The 12,363-nt window shown below is 47.4% G+C and overlaps 1 protein-coding gene across 1 annotated transcript in view; it reads right to left on the reverse strand.

The window, feature by feature from the left end:
- Nucleotides 1-532: 532 nt before the first annotated feature.
- Nucleotides 533-12,363, reverse strand: part of LOC127568331 (guanine nucleotide exchange factor VAV3) — a 165,278-nt gene continuing 153,447 nt past the window's right edge. Inside the window, exons 23-28 of the mRNA XM_052011949.1 lie at nucleotides 11,087-11,121; nucleotides 9,876-9,992; nucleotides 7,360-7,447; nucleotides 2,347-2,476; nucleotides 1,545-1,696; nucleotides 533-881 (exon numbers count right to left, since the gene is read on the reverse strand). Coding sequence (XP_051867909.1) covers nucleotides 828-881; nucleotides 1,545-1,696; nucleotides 2,347-2,476; nucleotides 7,360-7,447; nucleotides 9,876-9,992; nucleotides 11,087-11,121 — 576 coding nt within the window. The 3' untranslated portion in view covers nucleotides 533-827. The remainder of the gene's footprint in view (nucleotides 882-1,544; nucleotides 1,697-2,346; nucleotides 2,477-7,359; nucleotides 7,448-9,875; nucleotides 9,993-11,086; nucleotides 11,122-12,363) is intronic.

Raw genomic sequence — 12,363 nt, forward strand, 5'->3', positions numbered from 1 at the left:
TAGATTCAAGCAAGAAAAGCTCATTCAATAAATAACATTTCTCAACAACCTCATTTTAATAAAAGGGTTTACTTAATAAACTGTGAATGTACATCCTAAGAAAGTCTTTATAATTGTAAATACAAATGATCTTTATGCTCATTGTCTCTCTGACCTTTAACCTTGACAATAACTTGGTAAAAGGTCAATTGATTTGGTTTGTGTCAAATTTCACACAGTAAGATCCCACAAGATGTCCATGTGATACTTCTTAGTAATGTTCATCTTCATAATCATGCTGTGGGATATTTGGCGTCTGCTTCAGCCCTGGGATTTATGTCTTCACAATAGATACCATCTCATGACTGCCCCTCCCACAGTGGGACACTCCCTCAGTACTGCCCCCTCCACCCCACAGTGTGACCCTCCCTCAGTACCGACCCTCCCAGTGTGCCCCACCCTCAGTACTGCCCCTCCCACAGTGTGACCCTCCCTCAGTATCACCTCTCCCACATTGTGCCCCTCCCTCAGCACCACCCCTCCCACAGTGTGACCCTCCCTCAGTACTGCCCTCCAACAAAACAGTGACACCATTCCCAGCAGCTGGTGCCAGGGCTCAGGACCAGAATCAGAGGGGCCGCAGTTCCCACCCTGGAGTTGATTGGGTTTTCCCCTCCTGTCCCACCTACACCCCATCCCAGCAGACCAAAATCCAGACCCCTCCAGCAGCTCCAGGATCCTGGACGCACTTGCTCTCCCTGTCTGCTGAGTGCTGCCTCCCAAAACCTCCGACGATGAGGTTATCATGAAGCAATCCTCTTCCTGCATCCCACTCCTCTGGCACTGATTCAGTAAAGGAAGCAATCCTCCTCCTCTACATAGGTGGAGGGGAACCAACCAATCTGCAGGCAAACAAGCAGCTGTTAGACAACCTGGCAGCAAGACTGCAGACCCCGTGGGAAACACCAATGCAGTTGGGCAGCATCTGTGGAGCAAGAAACAGGGACAGACCTGCAGCCTGCAGTGGGTGATCCCTGGTCGCAGCCTCCTCGCATGTTGGCCCAGTCCAGCGGTGTTCATTCACCTGTCTGCCCACAGTCGGACTTTCCCTCTGTCCAGTCCCCTCAGTTAGACACTCCCCCATTCACGAAATCACCTCCTGTCGGACTTCCTACATCCATCATGGGGCTGCCGACAGTCTGTTCACCTGCCTGTTCAGCTGGCCACACACAGTCAGACTCACCCTCCTGTTCACCCAGTCACCTACGGTCGGACTCACCCTCCCGTTCACCCAGTCACCTACAGTCGGACCCACCCTCCCATTCACCCAGTCACCTACAGTCGGACTCACCCTCCCGCTCACCCAGTCACCTACAGTCGGACACCCTCCCGTTCACCCAGCCACCTACAGTCGGACTCATCCTCCCGTTCACCCAGCCACCTACAGTCGGACTCACCCTCCCGTTCACCCAGCCACCTACAGTCGGACTCAGCAACCCGTTCACCCAGTCACCTACAGTCAGACTCACCCTCCCGTTTACCCAGCCACCTTCAGTCGGACTCACCCTCCCGTTCACTGAGCCACGCCACCACCCATTGGGTCCTGTCTTGCTGTGAATCGTCACCACATCTCCTTCCTGCAGGGACAACTCTCTCATGTCCCGGGCGGAGAAATCGTATTGAGCCACGGCTACACCGACCACCTTTGGTCTCACAACTGTCAACAGAAGCAGAGGTGCATTGATGGTCGGCATGAAATTAGTGGGCTGAATGGCCTGCTTCTGTATCTCCAACACCAACACCCGTACACCCCCTGTAACCCTATCCAGCCCCAACACCCCACCCCGTCTCTGTAAATCCCTCCGGCCCCTACACCCCTCCCTGTCTCTAACGCCATCCATCCCCGACACCTCTCCCTGTCTCTGCAACCCCTACTGGCCCTTACACCCCTCCCCGTCTCTGTAACGCCATCCATCCCTGACACCTCTCCCTGTCCCTGCAACCCCTTCTGGCCCCTACACCCCTCCCCATCTCTGTAACCCCCTCCGGCCCCTAAACCCCTCTCCACCTCTGTCACACCATCCATCCCTGACACCTCTCCCTCCCTGTAACCCCCTCTGGCCCTTACACCCCTCCAGCCCTCCCTGTCTCTGTAACCCCCTCCAGCCACTAGCCAATCACTTATGACCACCTCCAATGCTAACATATCTTCTCATAAATGAGGTGATCAAAACTACAGACTACTTTAGGATTGGGAGGTCTAAGTAGCAGCCAGTACAACAAACTGAGGTTTGGATCTCCTGTTCTGGACAATGTGGGTCAGTGAGGACCTGGTCCATCAGTGGCTAGGCCAGGGGAGGTACTCACACAATCCTGCTGACTGTGCAGCTCTGTTACCACTGGCACCTTCTGGGATCTTATATGGAATCTGCAAGGTGGTATCCAGACAGCGGAAACCTTCCTTCAAGGAGTGGTAGCTGTAATAGTCCACGAGCTCCTGTCACCAGAAAGTGAGAGTGAATATGAGCAACCACCAGGCCTGGTGAGTGCAATACAGAAGACGAGGGGCCACAAAGTTCAGTGCCCCACTGCTCACCTGATCGCTTCACTACTGAATTGTTTCCCGGCGGAGTGTTCATCAGAGGCTTTCAATCCATTGCACTTTCACAGAGAGATGGCATCACTGATAGTGTGACCCTCCCTCAGTACTGCCCCTCCCACAGTGTGACACTCCCTCAGTACCACCCTTTTTTTACATAAATGTAAGTCTTTATGACATATTACACACGCACTACAAATCAACCACCAGCACAGACAACAAAAGAACACAATTCAACCGAACATCCAGGCAACGCAACAACACTCGCCTTGCCCCCCTTGCCCCCCCCCCCACAGTCACGGACACAGCTTGTAACCCACTGTCCAGACTGACTGACAGAGGCACAGTTGTTAATCAACAAATAGTACGTCTATATTACATATTACACACACACTACAAATTAACTCCAGCACAGACCACAAAAAGAACACAATTCTACCGAACATTTTGGTAAACGCAACACCACTCGCCTCATCCACCTCCCCCCACCACCCCCACCCCCCCGCCACAGTCTCGGACATGGCCTGGAAACCACCATCCAGACCGACTGACGGAGGCACAGATGGAGGCACAGAACTGTGCACAGCAATTCACAAAGACACCAGACTGAAAGGCGATGTCTTCATAGGAGCCATGCCTCCAGGAGCTACAACTGCTGTGTAGGACCGAGGCCGCGCCATCTTAGAGCCTTTACAGCCGCCATGACAAGGCACTACACAGTCAGTAATCACAGAACACTGCTGGTGCGATAAACAGCGACACAACCAGCAGAGCACACCAGTAATTAGTCCCGTAAAGGAGCAGTGCAGAGAAAGGAAAGGTGGGGGTTTTCTCCAGATAAGCAGACAGTCTGTGGGATGAAACTCCAGCGCCGTCCCTCCACAGCGCCTGTAACACAGACTCCAACACCTGGCAAAACAGAGTCCTTGCAAGAAGAAAACTGCTCCAGCCCACTGCTCCAGATGAAAACCACACTCCTCCACCTTCCAACATGCTCCACAACTGCACTTTTGGATTTATACAATTACATCTTCGGTTCAACGGGAGAGCGCACTCAGTACCCCGCTTCCCACAGGGTGACACTCCCTCAGTACTGCCCCTCCCACAGTGTGATACTCCCTCAGTACTGCCGCTCCCACAGTCTGACACTCCCTCAGTACTGCCTCACCCACAAAGTGACCTCCCTCAGTACTGCCGCTTCCCACAGTCTGACCCTCCCACTGCCCACCCCACAGTCTGACACTCCCTCAGTACTGCCCCTCCGATGGCTCGTTGCTCCCTTATCTTGTAACTATATCTCCTCATTCAGGACATTCCCACTTGATGGAACATCTCAAAATCTAACATGTCGTGCTCCCCTAGAATCTCCTGTTTCAAAGAAATATCTAAGTTCCTCCAATAGCTTGCTTTTTTGCTCCAGATCCAAGTATCTGCACTCTCTTATATCTGCTAGATATAGTGATGATAAGATGATCCATCTCATCTCGGAATTAGCCTGGTGAATCTCTTCTGGACTGCTCCTAATGCTTGTATACCCAAATATCTATGGGACACTTACACTTCCAAATCCAGCCTAGATCCAGAAGAACTCCTTCTTTAACATAGGTCATAGAATCATAGTGTTGTACAGCACAGAAACAGGCTCATCATGTCCATGCCGACGATTTGCCAGCGATAGTCTATATAAAGATAATCCATATCCTTCAACGCCTGTTTCTGTCTAAATGTCTCTTAAATGTAGCAATTGTATCTAATTCGACCACTTACTCTGGCATAGTGTTATAGATATCAACCACTCTCTGTGTAAAATACTTAACCCTCAGTCCCCTTTCTCCTCTCTCTCACCTTCAACTTATGCCCTCTTGTTTTTGATACTCCTACAATGGGAAAAACATTTTGATTATCTACTGTCTAGGGCTCTTATAATCTTGTATTCTTCTATCAGGTCACCCCTCAGACTCCTTTGTTCCAGGAAAAACAAACCCAGCCTATCCAATCTCTTCCCATAACTAAGGTCCTCCAATCCATGCAACGTCCTGCTGAATCTCTCCAGCGAATCACATGTTTCCTATAGTGTGGCAAACAGAACTACACATGTTACTCAAGTTCGGTCTAACCTGTGTTTTGTAAGGATGAAACATAACATCCCAACTCTTATATTCTAGCTCTGACCTGTGAAGGCAAGTGTGCCACATGCCTTCTTCACATAGAACCATAGAACACTACAGCACAGAAAAACAGGTCATTCTGCCCTTCTAGTCTGTGCCGAAACGTTATTCCGCTAGTCCCATTTACCTGCACCCAGTCCATAACCATCCAGACCTCTCCCGTCCATGTATCTATCCAATTTATTCTTAAAACTCAAGAGTGAGCCCGCATTTACTACATCAGATGGCAGCCCGTTCCATACTCCCACCACTCTTTGAGTGAAGAAGCTCCCCCTAATGCTCCCCCAAACCTTTCCCCTTTCACCCTAAAGCCATGTCCTCTCATACTTATCTCTCCTAATCTAGGTGGAAAGAGCCTATTCACATTAACTCTGTCTATACCCCTCATAATTTTGTAAACCTCTATCAAATCTTCCCTCATTCTTCTGCGCTCCAAAGAATAAAGTCCTAACCTATTCAATCTTTCCCTGTAACTCAACTCCTGAAGACCTGACAACATTCTAGTAAATCTCCTCTGCACTCTTTCAATCTTACTGATATCTTTCCTATAGTTAGGTGACCAGAACTGCACACAATACTCCAAACTTGGCCTCACCAATGTCTTATACAACCTCACCATAACATCCCAACTCCTGTACTCAATACTTTGATTTATGAATGCCAGGATGCCAAAAGCCTTTTTTACAACCCTGTCTACCTGCGACGCCACTTTCAGGGAATTATGTATCTGAACTCCCAGATCCCTTTGTTCCTCCGCACTCCTCAGTGCCCTACCATTTACTGTGTATGTCGTACCTTGATTTGTCCTTCCAAAATGCAACACCTCACACTTGTCTGCATTAAATTCCATCTGCCATTTTCTGGCCCATTCTTCCATTTGGTTCAGATCCCTCTGCAAGTTTTGAAAGCCTTCCTCGCTGTCCACTACGCCTCCGATCTTAGTGTCATCAGCAAACTTGCTGATCCAATTTACTACATTACCATCTAGATCATTGATATAGACAACAAACAACAATGGTCCCAGCACAGATCCCTGAGGCACACCACCAGTCACAGGCCTCCAGTCTGAGAAACAACCATCCACTACCACTCTCTGTCTTCTCCCACACAGCCAATTTCAAATCCAGTTTACAACCTCTCCATGGATACCTAGTGTCTGAACCTTCTGAACTAACCTCCCATGTGGGTCCTTGTCAAAGGCCTTACTAAAGTCCATGTAGACAACATCCACAGCCTTTCCTTCATCTACTTCCGTGGTAACCTCCTCGAAAAACTCTACAAGATTCGTTAAACACGATCTACCACACACAAAGCCATGCTGACTAAACTTAATCAGCCCTTGGTTGTCGAAATACTTGTATATCCGATCTCTCAGAACACCTTCCAATAATTTACCCGCTGCTGATGTCAGGCTCACCCGCCTGTAATTACCTGGCTTACTTTTAGATCCTTTTTTAAACAACGGAACAACATGAGCTACCCTCCAGTCCTCCAGCACCACACCCGTGGCTAAGGACATTTTAAATATATCTGCCAGGGCCCCTGCAATTTCTATACTAGTCTCCCTCAATGTCCGAAGAAGTATCTTATCTGGCCCAGGGGATTTATCTACCTTTATTCGCTGTAAGGCAGAAAGCACCTCCTCCTCTTTAATCTCTATATGTTCCATGACACTACTGCTTGTTTCCCTTCCTTCCATATACACTATGCCCGTTTCCTGCGTAAATACTGATGCAAAAAAATTAAGATCTCCCCCATCTCCTGAGGCTCCACACATAGACGACAACTCTGATCTTCTAGGTGACCAATTTTGTCCCTTACTATCCTTTTATTCTTCATATACTTGTAGAAACCCTTCAGGTTTACCTTCACATTATCTGCCAAAGCAACATCATGCCTTCTTTTTGCCTTCCTGATTTCCTTTTTTAGTATTTTCTTACTTTTTCTATACTCTTCAAGTACCTCATTTGTTCCACCCTATTGACTTCAGGGAACAATAGACTGTTCATCAACATTCTTTCGTGCCCTACTGTTTAATGTATCTGTCCTACCCCAATCTGACTTCCCAAAATATATTACTTTGCACTTGTTGGGACACTTTGTAAATAGTTCACACAAACCAACTGTATATTTATTATTATCTACAATGATCTTTCTACTCCTTTTCCTGACATTAAGCCACAAGCAAAACAACAAAAAGCACCAGGATCAATTGAAGCTTGGGTTTCTGTGTATATCTTTTCTTAAATGAGAGAAAAACTGTACACAAATTGCAATCCCACAGCACTGTACAGTTCCCATCCCTGGCTGCTCCAACAATACCTCCCTAAATTCTAAGCTCTATCACAAAAAGGACAAGGACTGCAGGGAACACCATCACCTGCAGGTTTCCCTCCAAGTAGATACCATCCTAACTTGGAGGGAAACCTGCAATGTCTCTGGTCCTTCACTGTCACTGGGTCTAAATCCTGGAATTCCCTCCCTGCAGCAGAGCACTGCAGCAGTTCGAGAAGGTGGCTCATCACAATATTCGAAAGTACAGTTAAGGCTGGGCAATAAATGCTGGCCTTGTCAGTGGAGCCCAGATCCTCCCTCAGAGCGAAGGTCACTCACCTGTAATGTATGAAATCTCTTGTTCTGTGCGATGTAGAAGGATGAATCTCTGGAAATAATCTTAATGTGTTTCACTTCATTGTTGTAGCTGCCAAGAGATTGGAAGGTGATGAGAGTGAGTCACATAGGGACACAGATCTAGTACACCCACCACCCCCTTCGATCGTGTCCATCTCACCAACCCTGTGGTTAACTTGAACTCATTATCAAGGATGCTTTCACCGTGTAGGATTAGTGTAAATCTGACCAGATGGTGAGACCGCACTTGGAGTATTGTGCACAATGTAGGTAGGATGTCATTAAGCAGGAGAGGGTGCAGAAAATATTCACAAGGGTGTTACAATCTGCTGGAGGAACTCAGCGGCTCAAGCAGCATTTGAGGGGGGGCAGGAAATGTTGACATTTAGGGTCGAAACCCTGCATCAGGACTGCATCATTTCCTTTCCCCCTGCAGATGCTGCTTGACCGGCTGACTTCCCCCAGATGCAACAGTTTGTTGTTCCAGATTCCAGCATCTGCAGTCTCTTGTGTCTTCACAATGTACTTGCAATGACTGGAGGGTTTGAATTATAAGCAGAGATTGGATAGGCCGGGGCTTTTTTTCCCTGGAGTGTACGAGGCTGAGAGGTATCGATAAGGTGAATGGTCACAATCTTTTTCTCAGGGTAGCAGAGCCTAAACAGAGGGCATAGGTTTAAGGTGAGAGGGGAAAGATTTAAAAGGGCTTGAGGGGCATGCTTTTCACACAGAGGGCAGTGGGTTGATAATCAAGCTGCCAAAGAGTACAGTTACAACATTTAAAAGACATTTGGACAGGACTTAGACAGGAAAAATTTTAGAGGGATATGGGCCAAATGCAGGCAAATGGGACTAACTCAGGTAGGCACCTTGGTTAGCATGGACGGTTGGGCCAAAGGGCTTGTTTCTGTGCTGCTTAATTCTATGACTCTAAATGGGTGGTAGATGATTTGTCTGGACTTGGTGGACCAAAGGACCTATTTCCATACTGTATTTTTCTATGACTCTATGAAAATGTTTGGACTAGAGACGAGCAGTGTCAGCCAGCAGAAAAACAGGAAATGCTGGAAACACTCAACAGACTAACACTGTCCATTTGTTTGGGAAAACTCTACCAGTTACTTATCAGTTAGTAAAAAGGTGTCACCTTACTCAGCGTGTTATGAGCCAGGTTGCTACTTGGTGACTGTCCCTTTAAGTCACCTGGACAGCAGAGTAGTGGTGTGTGTGTGCTATCTACAAGCTTCAAGACGGCAAGACTATAAGACTATAATTGGAGCTGGACTGGCTATTTGCACAGAGAGTCAGAGGGAGGGAGAGAGTCAGAGAGAGAGAGAGGGAGACTGACTGCTGGTCTCTGCATCAATGGATGAAAAATTATAGCTGTGTCTGTCACTGCAATCCATGTATGGATTTTTGGAGCAATCAAAGTGGAGTTCACTTTGTCGTTAACCTGTACTGGAAAGCAGGTATTTCTGTGGGCAGCCACGTATCGAATGCCTTCAGGGTGGCAGATACTTCGGAATAAAGCAGTGGAGATCTTCAGTGATTGAGGTGTCACATGGGTTCCATCGTGGAACATGTGGATTTCGTAAATTCTCTCTCTATATTCTCTTTACATTTTCTCTTCAGTCAACGGTGGTTTTGCAAAAGCCTTTGCTCACATTCTACCTTATGACTTGCTGAACTGAACCTTGAGAACTATTCCCAGACTTGGGGTTTGGGAATCTGCCACACATACACATTTCTCGTTTAGTTTTGGGGTTAATGTTTAATATCTAACATTTTTACTTTTCTTATCATTACAAGTAGTTATTAATAAAATAGTTTTTAACACTTACACATGGCTTGTTGCGTTTCTATTGTCGCTGGTATGTAACACCAGCATCTGCAGTCCTTTCTTTTGCTACATCACTATAGTTACCTCTCCCTACATCAGGACATCCCATTTAGGCCTGAGGCTTTGCCCTCTGGAACTCTGCCAATTTGCTCCCTGTTTCCTCCCTTTCTAATAGGGTCATACAGCATGGAAGCAGGTTCTGTGGCCTGCCAACATGCTGACCATCAAGCATCCACTTGCACTAATCCCACACTAATTCCACTTTTATTCTCCCCACATTCCTCTCAACTACCTCACCAAGATTCCACCACTCATCTATATCTTGGTGACAATTAACCAACTTACCTTCCCATGTCTTTGGGAAGAAACCCACGCACTTACATTAATGTTAAAACTCCACACAGATAACACCGGAGGTCTGATCAAACCCAGATCGCTGGAGGTGAGACAGCTGCATCACCAGTTGTGCCTCTGTGCCTCAAGGGTGTTGGAAGTTCCCAATGAGCTCATCGTTTGGACAATGGTTCAGCTCAGTGTCTTTGGTGAATGGAGGTGAAATGGTCACCTGGAGTGAATCCCATTGAACAGGCACTCTTTTTATTTGCAAGACTATAAGAATAACAAGAGCTCTGCCCTTGTGCAGGTAGCAGCAACTCACTTGATGCTGATGGCAAATTCCTCCAACTCCTTAGGCCTCTGCCGAACAAGGAAAGTGCTGTTCCCACGGTTGATCAATTCAGCCTCTGCCTGCAGCCGATCGACTGCTCCAGCAAACCTGATCAGTGGGCAAACTCTGCCAGTTACTCATCGGTCAATAAAACAGTGTCACCTCACTCAGTAAAGGCAGACAGACTCCACATCACTATAGTCACCTCTCCCCACACCAGGACAGCCCAAAATGCTCACAATCACTGGAGTACTGGTTTAGAACATAGTACGATCCCGCATATTAAAATCTGGAAATGACCTGCCAATTACTTCCGAATCCTTTTTTGCCCATGAAATGTGATGGTCATTTTAGAGGCAGCCAATAACATCATCAATAACATCAATAACATCATCACAGAATGGAAATAACCAGGTCATTTTCAGCGGGAAGCTGCAGGGATTGGTGCTGGGACCCTGGCTGTTCACAATCATATTAATGGGGAATCAAGTCTAATATATCCAAGTACATGGTAGTGTAGCAGTTAGTGTAACGCTTTACAGCACCAGCGACCCAGGTTCAATTCCGGCCGCTGCCTGTAAGGAGTTTGTACGTTCTCCCTGTGTCTGCGTGGGTTTCCTCTGGGTGCTCCGGTTTCCTCCTGCATTCCAAAGGCGTATGGGTTAGGAAGTTGTGGGCATGCTATGTTGGCGCCGGAAGCGTGGCGACACTTGTGGGCTGCCCCAGAACACTCTACGCAAAAGATGTATTTCACTGTGTGTTTCAATGTACATGTGACTAATAAAGATAGCTTATCTTATCTTAGATTGTGCAGAGAGGCTGCAGGTGGGTATAGGCAGAGTAAGTGAATGGGGCAGGTCCAAGGCAAGTGGAGTATAATGTGGAAAAATGTGAGGTCATCTATTTTGGCAGAAAAAATAGAGAGTCAGAGTAATATTAAAATGGTCCTTCCCTCCTGGAAAAGAAGAGAGCTGCTGACAGGCAGCAGTCAGTCCTTCTCACACGCTGAAACCAGTGAACCTGAAGTAAAGTGCTTTATACAATTTACCTCCCAACCCCAGGCTGTGAGCTCTGCCAGAGCTATGCACTGTACACTGCCAACCACAGGCAGCCGCTGCTTTGACCTACTGAGTCAATGATTGTTTGCCAGTCTGCCAGTGTTGGGCTGCGCCTCCAAGCAATGGTGTGATGCACATACGTACCATGCAAACCCTGAGTAATCCACACGTTTCGGAACCTGCAAACGAAGCAAAGGGCAAACCATCAGGGACTGCACTCTGGGAGAACTGTCATCAGAAATATATTGAGAGAGTCCACCGATCTTTATAATGTCAGGGATGTTGGGATTTATACCAGAGTTTGGAGCATGAAGGGCAGAGATTACATGAGAACAACACAAAAGCCCTGTTGGACCACACCTGTAGCTCTGGGACCAGCTGTGCTCCCACACTGGTTCACTGGGACCAGACCTGGTCACACATTGGTGCACTGGGAGCAGCTCTGTTCCCACATTGCTGCACTGGGAGCAGACCTGGTCACACACTGGTGCACTGGGACGAGACCTGGTCACACACTGGTGCTCTGGGAGCAGACCTGATCACACAATGGTGCACTGGGACCAGACCTGGTCACACACTGGTGCACTGGGACCAGACCTGGTCACACACTGGTGCACTGGGATCAGACCTGGAACACTGAGCGCAGTGAGGTCCCACAGCATAGGCTGGTCCAGAAAGTTAAGGCACATGGATCCAGGACAAGCCAACTAATCGGATCAAACATTATCTTAGTGATAGCAGAGGGCAGTGGTGGAAGGATGTTTTCCTGTGACTACTGGTGTACGGATTGGTGCTGGGACCTCTGACGTTTGTGATACATATTAATGACTTGGATGTGAATACAGGAGGTATGATTAGTAAGTTCATGGAAGACATTAAAATTGGTGTTGCGGATAGCGAGGAAGGTTGTCTCAGGTTACAGTGGCATATAGATCAGAAGGAAAGTTGGGTGGAGAATTGGCAGATGGAATTTATTCCTGACAATTTTGAGGTGATGTCTTTGGGAAGTCAAATAAGGGTAGGGCATAGACAGTAAATGGTAGGACACTAAGCAATGTTGATCAACGGGGACACTTCAGGGTCCAAGGTGGTCGCCCTGCCGTAGGAAAGATGTTATTGAACTGGAAAGAGTGCAGAAAAGATTTACAAGAATGTTGCCAAGACATGAGGGACTGAGTTATAGGAAGAGGTTGGACAGGCTAGGAGCATAGAAGAATGAGAGGTGTTCTCAGGCTTCGGTTCGGAGGACTTTGGAGCAGCTAAATGTTTTCTCTGTTTATCACTTTTATTAGGGTTTTTAGGTGTAAGGGTTAGTTTTTGTTAGGGTTTTTAGTGTAAGGGTTAGATTTTTATAAGTTTTTTCTAAGTAGTCGAGTGGGGGCTGGACTGCGCAGGCACGGTGCAGGCAGCTTAAAAAGGAA

This window comes from Pristis pectinata, chromosome 3, assembly GCF_009764475.1.
Source record: "Pristis pectinata isolate sPriPec2 chromosome 3, sPriPec2.1.pri, whole genome shotgun sequence".
Lineage (NCBI taxonomy): Eukaryota > Metazoa > Chordata > Chondrichthyes > Rhinopristiformes > Pristidae > Pristis > Pristis pectinata.